The 14,519-nt window shown below is 44.0% G+C and overlaps 1 protein-coding gene across 8 annotated transcripts in view; it reads right to left on the reverse strand.

The window, feature by feature from the left end:
* Positions 1–14,519, reverse strand: part of specc1 (sperm antigen with calponin homology and coiled-coil domains 1) — a 95,405-nt gene that overhangs the window by 17,734 nt on the left and 63,152 nt on the right. For 7 of the 8 annotated variants that reach the window (XM_076274851.1, XM_076274850.1, XM_076274847.1 and 4 more), the window contains 6 exons: positions 14,266–14,441; positions 9,698–9,969; positions 9,189–9,289; positions 8,591–8,654; positions 8,096–8,240; positions 4,213–4,315 (listed from right to left, as the gene is read on the reverse strand). In XM_076274851.1, the coding sequence (XP_076130966.1) occupies positions 4,213–4,315; positions 8,096–8,240; positions 8,591–8,654; positions 9,189–9,289; positions 9,698–9,969; positions 14,266–14,441 (861 nt within the window). The remainder of the gene's footprint in view (positions 1–4,212; positions 4,316–8,095; positions 8,241–8,590; positions 8,655–9,188; positions 9,290–9,697; positions 9,970–14,265; positions 14,442–14,519) is intronic. The other variant, XM_076274852.1, reaches the window with a different exon arrangement.

A 14,519-nucleotide genomic window follows, 5' to 3' on the forward strand; every position in this document is an offset into this window, starting at 1 on the left:
TCGGCTCAAGGCTTGGGGTCTGCAGGCGACACTTATCAATAGGACTCTGATGGAAGTCACGCGCATGCACAGCTGCACATCGCTGATGGCTTCTGCCTGCATGGTAGAGCCACAAGCAACACACACAAACAAACAAAACACACACACGCATGCACACTCACACACACTCTTCTTTATCTCACATATCACCTATCATAATAATAACCTAAATCATCAGTAAATAATTCCTCAAAATTTGCATAAAACAACACCATTACATGCCAGCAAGGTCAAATGGCAGCACTTTGCTCTTTATGGAAAGTGCATCCACATGCACTGCATCTTACTAGTCTCCTCTCAGTCAGGCATGTGTGCATTCACATTCACAAATAGACATGAAAATGGTGGTGCACATTGCAGGGACATATGCCTTTGCTGCCCTTCACACCCAAGTGTGTTTACAAAGTCAACAAACTCTCTCAGATTACAGCGAGGCCTCTTTTTCATTTCAGGGGCCTGTCATTTAAATGCAATTACCCACTATTTGCCCAAGGTCCTGCTGACAGTAGCGCGGCGGTCTAATGAGCTGTGCTCAGGTGACCCGTGCCCTCCCCTCTGCCGCTCGCGCCGCCGGCTCACGCAATGGGCGGCTCACGTCTGCCCTGCCGAGGGCGGCCATGGCGGCTCCGGTGAGACGGCCAAGACAATAAAGCAGCCAGTTTCCTGACACCACGCCTGAACTGAGCACAGGAGCTGGCAGCTGCGGGGTGGGGTGGAGGGAGCGGCTGGGAGAGAGAGAAAGGGGCAGGCAGTCGATATTCATAACGATTGCGCTCCCATTCAATAACGGCCCTCCCTGCGGAAATGAACAAGGCTTTATGCAATTTACGGCGAAAGGGCTGTCAGGGGAATTTGGCCATTCACTGCCCCCCTATCCCATCCCTGACACTAAACAAACAGACATGTTTGAACTCAACTACACTGTTGGCATACTGCTCGGGGAGAGAGACAGATAGTAAACAACGCTCAGACGTACACAGATCCCCACGGACGCTGCACACGTGCGCCTCGCTGCGAACGTGTTTAATTCTGCGTTCGCTCCCTCTGAGTGCGTCAAGGCCAGTTGGGTATGTCCTTCTGACAAGGCTGTCCATCTCCAGATGTTAGCAGGTAATTGGTCCTTAGACGAGGACTGTTTCTTATTACAGAGGGTCCAAGTTGTCTGCGCTGACCTTTTCCCTGGGCCGACATTAAGTTCAATTTGCAGCTTGTGTGCTCCTGAGGTAACCTTTTCCCAGGTGCAGAGCCAACGTGAGGCCCATGGCCATGTCTGTGCCAGGGAGAATCTTCCAAATAGCTGAGAAGGAGATGGCGTTCCAAACCTAATTTCGTCTGGCTATACACACACATACTTTATTTTCATCCACTGGTGCACCACACAGTCAATAAATGTACAACAAAACTTTGCCTGGCAAAGCAATACAATTCAGACTAGTCTATATGTACAGTATACGCTATACTATATATTCTAAAACGGATAGTTCCGGTCCTTGATTATGACATCTTGCCAGATATATATGCAGTAACCGTTTTAGTAAAGCTGAACAGCTAAGGGGGGAGTTAGGCACTCCGCTCCCTTAGCTGTTGTACAATCAGTGTAACCTACGGCCTCTCGGGGGTTATTGCTTAATTATAGACAAACATATTGGGATGACTGCCATTACAGTAACTTTAATGACATCCCAATCTAAATCCATAGGTATTAAAATGGATCACTTTGTGCACTGTGGTAGTCATGCTGGAGCCGAATAGGGCCTCCTCAAACTGTTCCCAAAACGTTGGAAGGGTATAATTGTCTTAAATGTTTTGGTATACTGAAGCATTTAGACTACCCTTCACTGATCCAAGCCCAAACTCTGGAAAACAACCATTATGCCATTATCTCTTCAAAATTATGGCTGTTAATAATGCACAAAGCAAGATCTATAAAGACATGTACGGAAGAACTTCACTGGCTTGCAGAGAACAGGAGCCTGTACATCATCAAATGCCTTTGGGATGAAGTACCCTTCTGTATGAATGGGCAAAACTTTCCAAAGACACTCTAAAATCTTGTGGAAATCCTTCCCAAAAGAGTGGAAGCTGTTCCAGCTGTTCCAGCTGTAAAGTGGGACCAACTCCATTACCTATAGCTTTACAGTGGGATATCATTGAACTTCCTGTGACTGTAATAGCAGGTGTCCCAATACTTTTGCTCTATACTGTGTATATTATGGGATGAGTTGAACATTGTGGACTCTCCTCTGCTGTGACTGGAGTTTTTAGGGCTCTAATATCACATTCTTGGATATAATCCCAGAGTATGAGCCATTGTTGTAATTCTGCTAAGTATATAATCCAAGTAATGGGTCTTAACCATTAAAGTCTGAAAAGAAAACAGAGTTACAATGTTTTGTTGCATGGATGGATAACAAAACATTGTTTTAAGAGATGCAATTTATCTGTCAACCAAGAGATAGAGGCACGACAGTCCACCGGTATGAGCTCTGAGCCAGTCGATCAGTCAGATGGTACGATTACATTTAAACAAATCTGAATACTTCCAGGATAAACAGCTGCCAAAATATTTAAAAGATTCCAAAGATGTCTTGGTTGAAAAGGTGAAAAGCCCTGCACTGGTTTGGTACATGATGCTGGCTATCTTGATGGAGAGCATGCAATAAACAACAGCAGTGCATTTCCCAGCATTCATTGTTTTACTGTTTCGTGCACCGAAAGCTGCACAATAGGAGGGAAAATATGAGTCTTTAAGGATTTAAGTTACACAAAGGCCAGATGGAAAAAATGCATAAATCATTTAACCGTAATTATCCAAAAACTAAACTTCTCAATTATTAGCTAAAGCCTCTTATGACATTCCAGGACCCTGAGGGTGTGCATGCTCTCCAGTGGGGTCCAAATGGCCCGTCTCCTCTAGCCAGGGAAAAACTGGCGCCCTTGACAAGAAAAAACACAATTTTTCTATTCTTTGGGTACAAAAAAAAAATAGGATTAAAAAAAATACTCTAATCAAACACACTTGAGACTTCTGCACACTGGATCAGTCAGTATGTGTATTGCACAAGAAGGAATATCCACATCTGTCTGTGGGCAGACCCAAGCCTCCGCAGAGGGATGGGGGATGATGTGTTTAGAGGCCACAACTGTAAGCCCTACGAGAGCAGAAAGCAAAAATGAGGACCCAAAGGATCAAATAATAACTCAAAAGTTCACTGCCCAATATGCTGCTAACCACCAGATTGGACCAGTGATCCCATTGAAGCCCCCTGTCTCTCCAGCCTCACTGCCTTACGGTCAGGGAGAGGCTTTCTCTATTATTAGCTCTCAACACCCACTTATCTGACCGCTAAGTTGTCCCGGTTGTGGCGTGTCTGCTAGACGCTAAGTCGCTAACAGTGGGCTTTAGGAGAGGGACTCCAGGTGTAGCACGTAGGCACTCATCAGAGCCCTGTCTTCCTTTCCTTTTGTGCTCAAGCAATGCTCAGTAGAATCCAGAGTCTATACAAATACTCTTAGTACTCAGAAGCCCTTCGTAAGAGTACAAGTCCGTGTAACAGCTGACTCAGGTGAGTGTAAGTCGGCTACTCAATATTCCATACACAATGTTGCAAACAAATCACGATTACAGATTAGCTGTCCATTGTGTCCGATGATGGTGCTTGCTCCAGGGTAGGGGGTTGAGGGGTAGGATAGGGGTTTACACTCACACACACACACACACACACACACACACACACACACACACACACACACACACACACTCACACATCTGTAAATGCAAGGTGTAAGCTCAAGTACATCTACTGCAAGTGTGTGAAAGCATTACATTGACTAATAAACATGAACACTGATTGTATCAGTGTAAACATTTGTTAATAGAGTAATGGGAGGCTTGGCTAGACACGGAGATGCTGTGGGATAGGCAGAGAGATCATTGAGTAGCAGGATTTATGAGCAAGCCATTTCACGGTGAAGCAATCCAATACTTCACACGCAATCTTTCACAAAACCGCATGTCTTATTGAGCAACGACGATAACAGATCCAGTGACAGATCCACAGAAACAGAGGGAAAGAGAGAGAGATGGATACAGAGGTATAGAGAGAGGAGATGGAGATCCATGGAGAGATCCAGAGGGTCTTCAGTGTGAGGTCGTGGACCTCTGCCCCCTACCGGATAGCCCTCTGTTTTCTTCTGGCACCACTTCAGTAGAGCGTTTCTCTTAGATCCTCCGTACTCCCGCGCCAGGGCGGCCAAGGGGTCCTTTCTTTCCGCTCTGTCACCAGGGGACACCACACATAGTCATGGGGGGAGAGAATGAGAGACAGAGAGGGAGAGAGAGAGAGAGGGGAGAGAGAGAGAGAGAAGGAATAAAAACACTTGGCAACATCTGTGCATGTGTGACAATGACCGATGTTTTGGTATGGATGCGGCGTGTGTTGGAGGGAATGTGTTTACAAACAACCAGTGCTAAGCACTGCCGTAGACTCGTCTGTCTTCTTTTCATGTGGGTAGACAGAATGTGACACTCTACAAATAATTTTGGCCTTTTGAATGTAAATAAGCGAGCCGCTACCGTATATGTATACACCAGGGCCTGCTCAGTTTGACTGTTTGCATCTCAACATAGGGGTCCATAGGGGTCTCTCCCTGAGGGCGACACAGCATGGAAGTTAATCAGCATGCTGAGCACAATCATGGGAAGAACTGGAGGCACTCTGGTCATTGCACTTAGAATCATGTCCACTAACCTCGCCGCGACAGGCCTGGAGCAAACATTAGCCATTTCGCTAATGGGCGTGTGTGTGTGTGTGTGTGTGTGTGTGTGTGTGTGTGTGTGCATATTAAGGGGGTGGACATTGACTATGTTGCTGAGAGATTCATCACAATGTCTGGGAAAGCTATTCTTCCCTGTGAAATAATGTAGTCTGACATGCAAAATTGTCTGAGGCAGTGTTATTGCTGCAGAGGCCGAAGGAATAAAAAAAGTAACTCAAAATACAGAACGAATTGGAGGATATCGTCTATCCACAACTGACATTTAGATCTACTGTATAGCACTGCAAGTATTAGCACTCCATAGTGTTTCTCACATAGAACTAAAATAGGACCCTTTATGGTAAAGCTAGCCGTTGAATAATATTAAACAGGTCTTTCCAATGCTAATGTATGAAAGCAAGATACTGTAGTTCAATGCCAAAAATATCATTACTCACTTCCCGGATGTCTACTCTACAAACTATACAAATCATTGCGGGGTCCATAATTGCACTGCTGGATCTGAAACGGAGTAAGTAGCGAAATAAACTAGAGACGGATATTACTATGAAACTAAACAAAACAAAGAGAAAGTAATTTCCAGTATCAACGCTCAAGGGCCTGATGGGGAAATTTGGGGGTTTTATCATTACAGTTAAGAACACAAATGTTTTCCGCTGTACAATATCAAGACATTGAATGGACTGAAAGCTATTGGAAATTAATTGAGGAACAAGTAATCAAGATCATGTTCTAAATTTTGCAATGCTGCATGAACAAACTGCAAAGAAAAAAAAAGAAAGCACAAAAATGACATTCATGTTGTGAGATGCCTCACTAGTCAAACACAACATGAGAGAGCGATGAGACTATTAATGTCAACATTTACAGGTCAGCATTAGTTTACATTATGGTCAGTAATGTCCAGTGCATCTGGGGCTGGACAATGTCAGTTTAAAATTCCCTACAGTTTGTAAAGTCTTCTAATGTATTGTAAACACTAACAAATATGTTAGGTATTAGTCATATTACATATATATATATAGATATATATTATATATATGACTCATACATGATATATATAATACAGCAGGGCCAAACATTTTACACTGATTAATACAGTTTGGTGGGTGGGGCTACTTACATGATTTCGGATTTGATTTTCTAATAGGAGTATGTGGCACTCAAGAAAGTGAAAGTAGGCGGCGGTGACAAATCCTGCTAAGCGAGAGAGATTAAGAGAAGCACCACCAAAGTGGTTCTGTGTGCGCGTGTCTCTGCATGGGGTTACGTTCAATTCAAGTCAAAAGTTGGTCCGTCCGGTCAGTAGTTCTGCATTCACACCGCTCCATCATTAGATTAACGTTATCAGACAGCGTGGGAATTTCTCACATTATGATGGCTAGATGTGCGGGACTTGAATAAATTATGTGCAATACCTGCAATCCCTCGCTGAAATTTAGGCCCTGTACACTATCTCACAAAAGTGAGTACAGCTTGTATAACAGTGTAAATGTACTGTCCCCTCAAAATAACTCAACACACAGCCATTAATGTCTAAACCACTGGCAACAAAAGTGAGTATCGGTACACCCCTAAGTGAAAATGTCCAAATAGTGCCCAAAGTGTGGCCACCACTATTTTCCAGCACTGCCTTAACCCTCTTGGGCATGGAGTTCACCAGAGCTTCACAGGTTGCCACTGGAATCCTCTTTCACTCCTCCATGATGACATCACAGAGCTGCTGGATGTTAGAGACCTTGCGCTCCTCCACCTTCCGTTTGAGGATGCCCCACAGATGCTCAATAGGGTTTAGGTCTGGGGACATGCTTGGCCAGTCCATCAGTTTTACCCTCAGCTTCTTTAGCGAGGCAGTGGTCGTCTTGGAGGTGTGTCTGGGGTCATTATCATGTTGGAATACTGCCCTGCGGCCCAGTTTCCGAGAGGAGGGGGATCATGCTCTGCTTCAGTATGTTACAGTACATGTTGGCATTCATGGTTCCCTCAATGAACCATACAGTAGCTCCCCAGTGCAGCACTCATGCAATCCCAGACCATGACACTCCCACCACCATGCTTGACTGTAGGCAAGACACACTTGTCTTTGTACTCCTCACCTGGTTGCCGCAACACAAGTTTGACACCATCTGAACCAAATAAGTTTATCTTGAGACAGTAAAAAGTCTGCTTGTTTTCAGCAAACTGTTTGTGGGCTTTCTTGTGCATCATCTTTAGAAGAGGCTTCCTTCTGGGATGACAGCCATGCAGACCAATTTGATGCAGTGTGCGGCATATAGTCTGAGCACTGACAGGCTGATCCCCCACCCCTTCAACCTCTACAGCTGGCAGAACTAATACTGTACGTCTATTTTCCAAAGACAATTCTCTGGATATGACGCTGAGCATGTGGACTCAACTGCTTTGGTCAACCTTGGCGAGGCCTGTTCTGAGTGGAACCTGTCCTGTTAAACCGCTGTTTGGTCTTGGCCACTGTGCTGCAGCTCAGTTTCAGGGTGTTGGCAATCTTCTTATAGCCTTCTTATAGCCTAGGCCAGTTAGTTTTTTCCGGTTGGAGAGAAGGGGGTTGCGGGACCACTGGCCTAGGCCATATTTATGTAGAGCAACAATTCTTTTTTTCAGATTCTCAGAGAGTCCTTTGCCATGAGGTGTCATGTTGAACTTCCAGTGACCAGTATGAGAGTGTGAGAGTGATAACACCAAATTTAACACACCTGCTCCCCATTCACACCTGAGACCTTGTAACACTAATGAGTCACATGACACCGGGGAGGGAAAATGGCTAATTGGGCCCAATTTGGACATTTTCACTTAGGGGTGTACTCACTTTTGTTGCCAGCGGTTTAGACATTAATGGCTGTGTGTTGACTTATTTTGAGGGGACAGTACATTTACAGTGTTATACAAGCTGTACACTGACTACTTTACATTGCCGCAAAGTGTCATTTCTTCAGTGTTGTCTCATGAAAAGATAAAATAGTTACAAAAATATGAGGGGTGTACTCACTTTTGTGAGATACTGTGTGTATATATATATATATATATATATATTAGTAATATATAATATATTAGTGTATATATATTATATGTATATACATACATACACACACATGACATATATTATTTAGAGTAAATATAGGCAAATCTTTTTTCTGATACATCAGAATAAGAATATCCATCATATCCACTTAAACAACAGCATTCTCCTTAACATCTCCTGTCTATAACCTCTCTATAACCTCTAAGTCATTTGTGTTTTATGTTGGTAAGACTGCTGTACCTGAGTTTACTGTTGTCCCATGTATAGCTGTATGAGCCTAGGGAAGTGCATAGAGCTGCTGGGCTCTTAATCACAGACTCTAGCGACGGGCTCTTCCTCATGAAAGACGCTGGCTTCAGTTCATCACTTGGGCCGGAGAGAGGGTCTGAAAGAGGTAGAAAGGAAAAGAGAAAGATTCATGTTGAATGTTGAAGTTTCTGCAGATTAATTGCCACAATTAATGTGCAAACAAAAATGTCTGTTTTCAAGGGGTAAGACCAGGAATGAATTGAATTAAACATCATTAGGGCCCTTCCTTGTAATAAAACCTCTTCATAAAATCAATCAATACAGTGACATTTATTCTTGCTATCAGCTACACAGGTACGCATTTGGTTATTCTTGTAAATCATTAACTTTTGTACTGTAAATGTTTATTAATAGTGAGAATGAGGTATGGTTAAACCAGAGGGGAAGTGTGTCCACAGCAACAATGTATTCTGAGACTGTGTTTACCAGGGTGAGAGAAGTTGACCTTTCTTGGTGTGGTCTTGGACAGTGGCTTGATTGCAGTGTGCCTCTAGAGAATGAAAACAAATTATCACATGCATTATGCATGTGTTGAGCAACAAGCATTCACACAGACGCACACACAACACATGCTGGGTGGACATATCACTAACTCTACATAGTTCACTCGTGCAATCATGTTTTCTGGCCCAGGAAAAGACCCAGGAAAACAAATCACGCCTATCAGGTGCAAAATTCTGATACAGCTTTGCTACATTATCACAGTGCTGGTGATTTGTCTTCCTCATAGTTGGGCAGAGGTGGCTCAGGAGGTCCAAGGGGTCTGACAACCAGAAGGCTGCTGGTTCGAGCCCGACATAATCCTGACCCTGTCGAGGTATCCTTGAGCAAGACACTGAACACCAAACTGCTCCCAGTGTGCAGGTTGCTGCCTTGCATAGTGTGTGTGTGTGTGTGTGAATGGGTGAATGTGAGGCATGAAATTGTAAAGCGTTTTGAGTGCTCGGAGGAGTGGAAAAGCACTTCATAAATGCAGTCCATTTACCATGAAGAGGCTGCAGATGGATTGTGGGATTTGTAGTACCTGAGTAGGATGCACTGTAGCAGAGGGGGACGTGCTGACAGGTATGCCACTCAGTGGGCTGCGGGTGGAGAGGCTGACCTTCAGTGCTTTAGCAGGACCATCTGGATGGGGAATAAAAAAAAGGAAGACATCAAAGACAAACCCTTAGCCTCGTGGCTTATAGTGGTCACGCAAATAATGATAACAGAAAGCAGGGCCTGAGTCTGTTTCTTAGATCCCACTCCTTTACAAAGCTTGAGTCAAGCTAATTATATGGGTGCTTGCGTACACCAAAGAACTAGATCCATTTCTCACTACACAAAGGCTGTATATAATGACTTGCAGCCTGGCTCTCAATAATAAATGACCATGCATCCCCTCCCATCACACAGAGCAGCATACAGCATGTCTGTTATCACCGCCTCGCCTTTCCCCCACGCTTGTGTCGTGTGTGTGTGTATATTTGGTCAGGTGATTAGCATTAGGGAACAGAGTAAATCTGGGTGCTTTCTGCAGATCCTAATCCCTACCAACCAGCTGTTGCGCTCCAGAGGTTAGGGAGGGGTTGGAGGGAAAGAGCAGGGAGAGAGAGGGGCTCGTGTCCTCACTCTCGAGCGGCCGGTCGAAGTTCTTGATGAGGGACTTAACCGAGGCGGCCGTCTTGGCCTGGCTACTACTAGTGCCGCCGCTACTGCTCTCGCTCCCGTTGAGGCTGGCAGGGGCGTTTTGGGTCATCACGGGGATCCCACACCACTGGGCCCTCTCCTCCGCTGGGGGCGGACTCCTCTCGTCACTCTGTAACCTAGAGACAGGACAGGGGGGTATAAGGCAACACTGCTGCAGAGGGACGGAACCAGTCTGATGCAGCTATAATATAAAGCAACGTTACATTCATTCAGTAGGACCAGCAATGTACAACAAACAGCCAACCTATGAAGAGAGTTGACATAATTAGGGAAATAGTCATGTTGGTATGCAATAGTGCACATTGGTGTAAGTGTGCAATAGTATACAAGAGTGAAAGTGTTGACATAATCAGGGAAATAGTCATGTTGGTATGCAGTCATCATGGAGCAGTACATTTTCTTACATTAAATTACATGCACTAATATTCATCTAAAACCTGTGGATTATGAAGTCAAAGAGAGAAGAAAATAAATTCTGGTAGAAAGTCTGAACCAGTGCATGAAGGATTAAGACTGAAAACTAAAAAAAAAGAGACCATAAAGCCTCTAAGGTTTGATTCACATTTATTGTCTTGAAGCAATAAATGCACACAACATAATGGTTTTACACATTGGAATTTATACTTTCATATTTCAGCTTTCCTAAGGAGCAGCAATACAATTTCTCTCTGAAGTTTAAACATACGTGTGTAAGACATTTTTAACGTCTTAGTCGCACAGTCAATAAATAAAAACATCTCAAAAACCCTCTTAAGAAGGCGGCGGTGGGGTAGGCTATAATCTGACTTAGATAAGCACATGCTGTAATAATCATGGTTGTGGTCGAGGCACAGTACTGCCGCTCTGGCACAGTCCTCTGCATTGTTTATTTAGAGTGGCTAAAGCCACAATGAAAAATTTAACCTGAGAATGGACAAAATGGCCACGGAGGTTAAGCCTGCAGATTGGGCGATTTCCCTGACATTTGTCTGGCTATTATCTGATGCACCAGCCCCCGAATAATCACAGAAGAAGTCATCAATAATCCTGTTTAGAACACAGCTGCTTAGCACGGAAAGGGCTGAGGAACATCATTAATTAGTAAACCTCAAATACTGCATCTATTATGGCGATGTGATATTGCCGTCAGCAGAATTCTTTGTAACCACAATTCTACACAGGGAATAGTAATGCAGGACAAGAATTCATGAACTCTTAGGTCCTTTTTGTGAGATTAAAAAAAAAAAAAAAATAACGATTTAGGCATATGAGGTGGAAAATTATGAATTGACAAATGACAAATTCACGTGCCATACCTAAACTCATATATACCATTAATTAAGGAATTTCAGATAATTTTATGTACACATGTATCAATTCTATGCTGCCACCTAGTGACAATGCATGTGTAGTGCGTTTTGATATACAGACAACAAATGATGATGCTGATGTGAAACATTTCAGGTCATGAAATCTTCCATGAAATGAAAATGGCTTAAATGTTACTTTATTATAGATATTTTTTTTACAAACATCTATCATCACATATCACAAGAAGGATAGAACACAATGAAAACTAACATACATGAGGTGTTGCATCAAGTGGAATGAAACTCCTAATAAAATGTTTAAAAACAACTTTGTCATTGTAACATGAACTCCACGGAGTGTTTTATCACCATCAAGGTCCAATCTAAAACAGGCCAAAAGTGAGAATTTGGGCTGTTTTGTCATTTGTATTGGCTTTTGTCCTAAGGCAATTCATCTGGTATTTCTAAATGTCAAAACTTACAAAAAATTTCATGGAAATATAGTTGCTCAAAGGCACAGTAAAACAAGCCCAACACTTGGATATGAATTGCCAGTTGTACAGACGTTTAAATCATATCACAATTATAAACATTTATATTTCACTGTAAATCAAAGTATTTTCACATATCACAAATTCACATATTCTTGCCACTACCGAGGCAGATTTAAGCAAGCCTGACTTGAACCCGTTCCTGTACTCTTGGTACCCAACATGTTACACGTCTTCACTTAATACTGTAAAATTGATAAAGGCATTTTGGAGTGGTAACACTGTCTTCTGGCAGTCTTCATGCCGGCCTATCTGCCTTCTACTGCTGTTTTGGTCTCAAAGGCAGATCCAGTGCTGAGCCTGAAACAGAGAGAGTGAAGGAAGATATGAAGTGCAACTGATGGAATACGACCATTAAATAACAAACTTCCAAAATGTCTGGGTTTTACATCAATCATGTGCCTCTGTGAGGCTGAGGTGCCATGTTGAATGGCCTCACTGATCATGAAAGCTTTTAGTAGACAAGCAAAATGCTCACCATCCTGCATGCATTTCTGAAATTCATAAAAACATGAGCATGTTTTTATAGATATAAAACATGAATGTTTTACAGAGAGTACAGCCATCGGTTCAGGTTCATTCAACAGCTTTGTGCAAAAACATGGGCAGTTTCACTCAAAACCTTTTTTTTTTTTTTATCAGTTCAGAATTTCAGTGAAGACATTCATTGTAATAATTTTTACAAGATGGATTACAGAGTCAGTGCTGCAGTTGCTCAGAGCAGACAGCAGGTGGAGCGCTATGCTACTACAGGCGGCCAAATGAGAGATGAAGAGCGGTTATGTCAAGCAAAGAAACCCAGCATTTCAAGAGCATTTCACCGAGAGACAGAGAGAGCATATCAGTATCTCAACCAGCTGACAAGGAGACAGACAGCGAACTCATCCACAGCAGAAGCAGTGCAAAGAAGGCAAAGAGATCAGGGCAGCACACAAAGCTAATCCTACTGCTATGCATCCACTCCCAGCACACAGCACCCCCCCCCCCCCCCCCCCCCAAACCCAATCATTCACTGCCAGCACACAGCACCCCCCCCCCAAACCCAATTCATTCACTACCAGGGAAGCACTCAGGGCGGCGCCAGCATCCAACTCACCTGGGTCCTCACACAAGGGGGCGTGGCCATGTCAGAAGGGCAATCCGCTAGAGAGTGAGGTCAGGGAGGCTCTGTGGGGCGGGAGGCTACCGAGTAAAGGAGCGTCGGCTAGGCCGGACTCGGAGGATGGGGAAGACGAGGGGAACGAGTGGGGTGACTGGCCACTGAGGAGACTACTGGGCTACTGTGATCGGTGGATGGGCTAATGAGCGGGATATTCATTGTGAGCGAGCAATATTTTGTCACAAACCGAAAAAGTGTGAGAAGTTTTAAATCGTACGACAGGACAGATTAGGGGCCAGATTTCTATACGTGGACGCAAACCAAGTCTTAGTGTAGAAGGGAACCGCAATGAATATCTCCATTGAATTTTTTTTTTTAGTCTAGGACTAGGCTTAATCCACATATTGGAAACTGACCCATACTGTACATAGTCTAAAATCACAGAAGGCTATGCATCCTTGAACTTCTTTTGTAAAGGTTTTGTCTACTTATTTGTGCATGCATCTATTGATGGTCAACACTAGTCAACTCTAGCCCAACAGGATCAGTGTTCGCCCAAATTATGATTTCAAAAAGGGGCTCTGCAGGTATGAACCCTGGTATAAACATGCAATATTTTTGGACAAAAAACGGATCACAACCACACATCATTACATACTGTATAGCCTCAATAATCTATGCAGCTCATCAATCTAATATGAGCCATTTCATAAATCAAATATAAGTTTACAATGTGACACAATAATACTGTTATGTACGCCTAATCATTTGTCAACATGATGGTATGTCTGTGTTGAGTGTGGTGATTTTCTAGATATTCTAGACTTTTTTTCCCTTTTGGATGAAATGCAACAACGTGCTGGTGGAATCACAGTGACATGGACAACAAGAATAAGGTCAGAAAGGACAGTTGGACAGTAGGCAGCAGCTCCGCAGCTCAAAGCAGAGAGAGGAGGAAAGCTTCTAAGGATAGCTAGAACCCGTGGGGAAAATTAGAGCGCTCCCCTCAAATCCCTGGATTTGTAAAGCCCTGAAATCCAAGGATCAAAACTGACATGTAATCCAATATGTTCATCGCAAGCACTTATTATCGCCCGTACACTGTGTAACAGTGTATTTTTAATGTATTTTTTAAAAAGCTGGATCAATACTCTTCTCCCTGTAGCGTGGGCACTATATAAGCTGATTAATGAGGATCAGGATCAGCTGAGGTGTGTAAGAAACCCCCACCTGCACCCACCCCTCACAAACTGCGCTCAGAACAGTGTGTGCTGACCAAGACACTGTGGGCAATCAGGCACAAGCTGATAAAGGCACAGTGGACAGGAGGAGAGAGAGAAGGTGGAAAGAAGTTAAGAGAGAGAGAGAGAGAACGACACCATTAAAAATCAGACGGGAGACAGGAAACAGACAGCAGAGGCTACGGGGGCGCTTGTTTGGTTAGCGCCCCATCCTGGTCGAGCGAGGCCCTACCTGCCCAGCTGCAGCTGCTCCAGCTCTCCGGCCAGGCGGCCGCTGCGCTCCTGCTCCTCCTGCAGGTGGCGCCGCAGAGCTCGCACCTCCTGCTGCGCCTCCACCTTGATATCGTTGGCCACCACCACGGCCGTCTGCAAGTCCGCCTGGAAGCGCAGCCATTCCTCCTTGTCCTCCTGAGACAGAGAATAAGACGATGAATGGAGAAACAAAGCAGAAGGCCTGGGGTGGGGCGGGGAAGTCTATGTTCTTTT

The sequence above is a fragment of the Alosa pseudoharengus genome, unplaced genomic scaffold, assembly GCF_046254945.1.
Source record: "Alosa pseudoharengus isolate Yale_2024_CS ecotype anadromous, Long Island Sound unplaced genomic scaffold, YU_APseudo_1.1 YU_APseudo_1.1_scf_8, whole genome shotgun sequence".
Classification (NCBI taxonomy): domain Eukaryota; kingdom Metazoa; phylum Chordata; class Actinopteri; order Clupeiformes; family Clupeidae; genus Alosa; species Alosa pseudoharengus.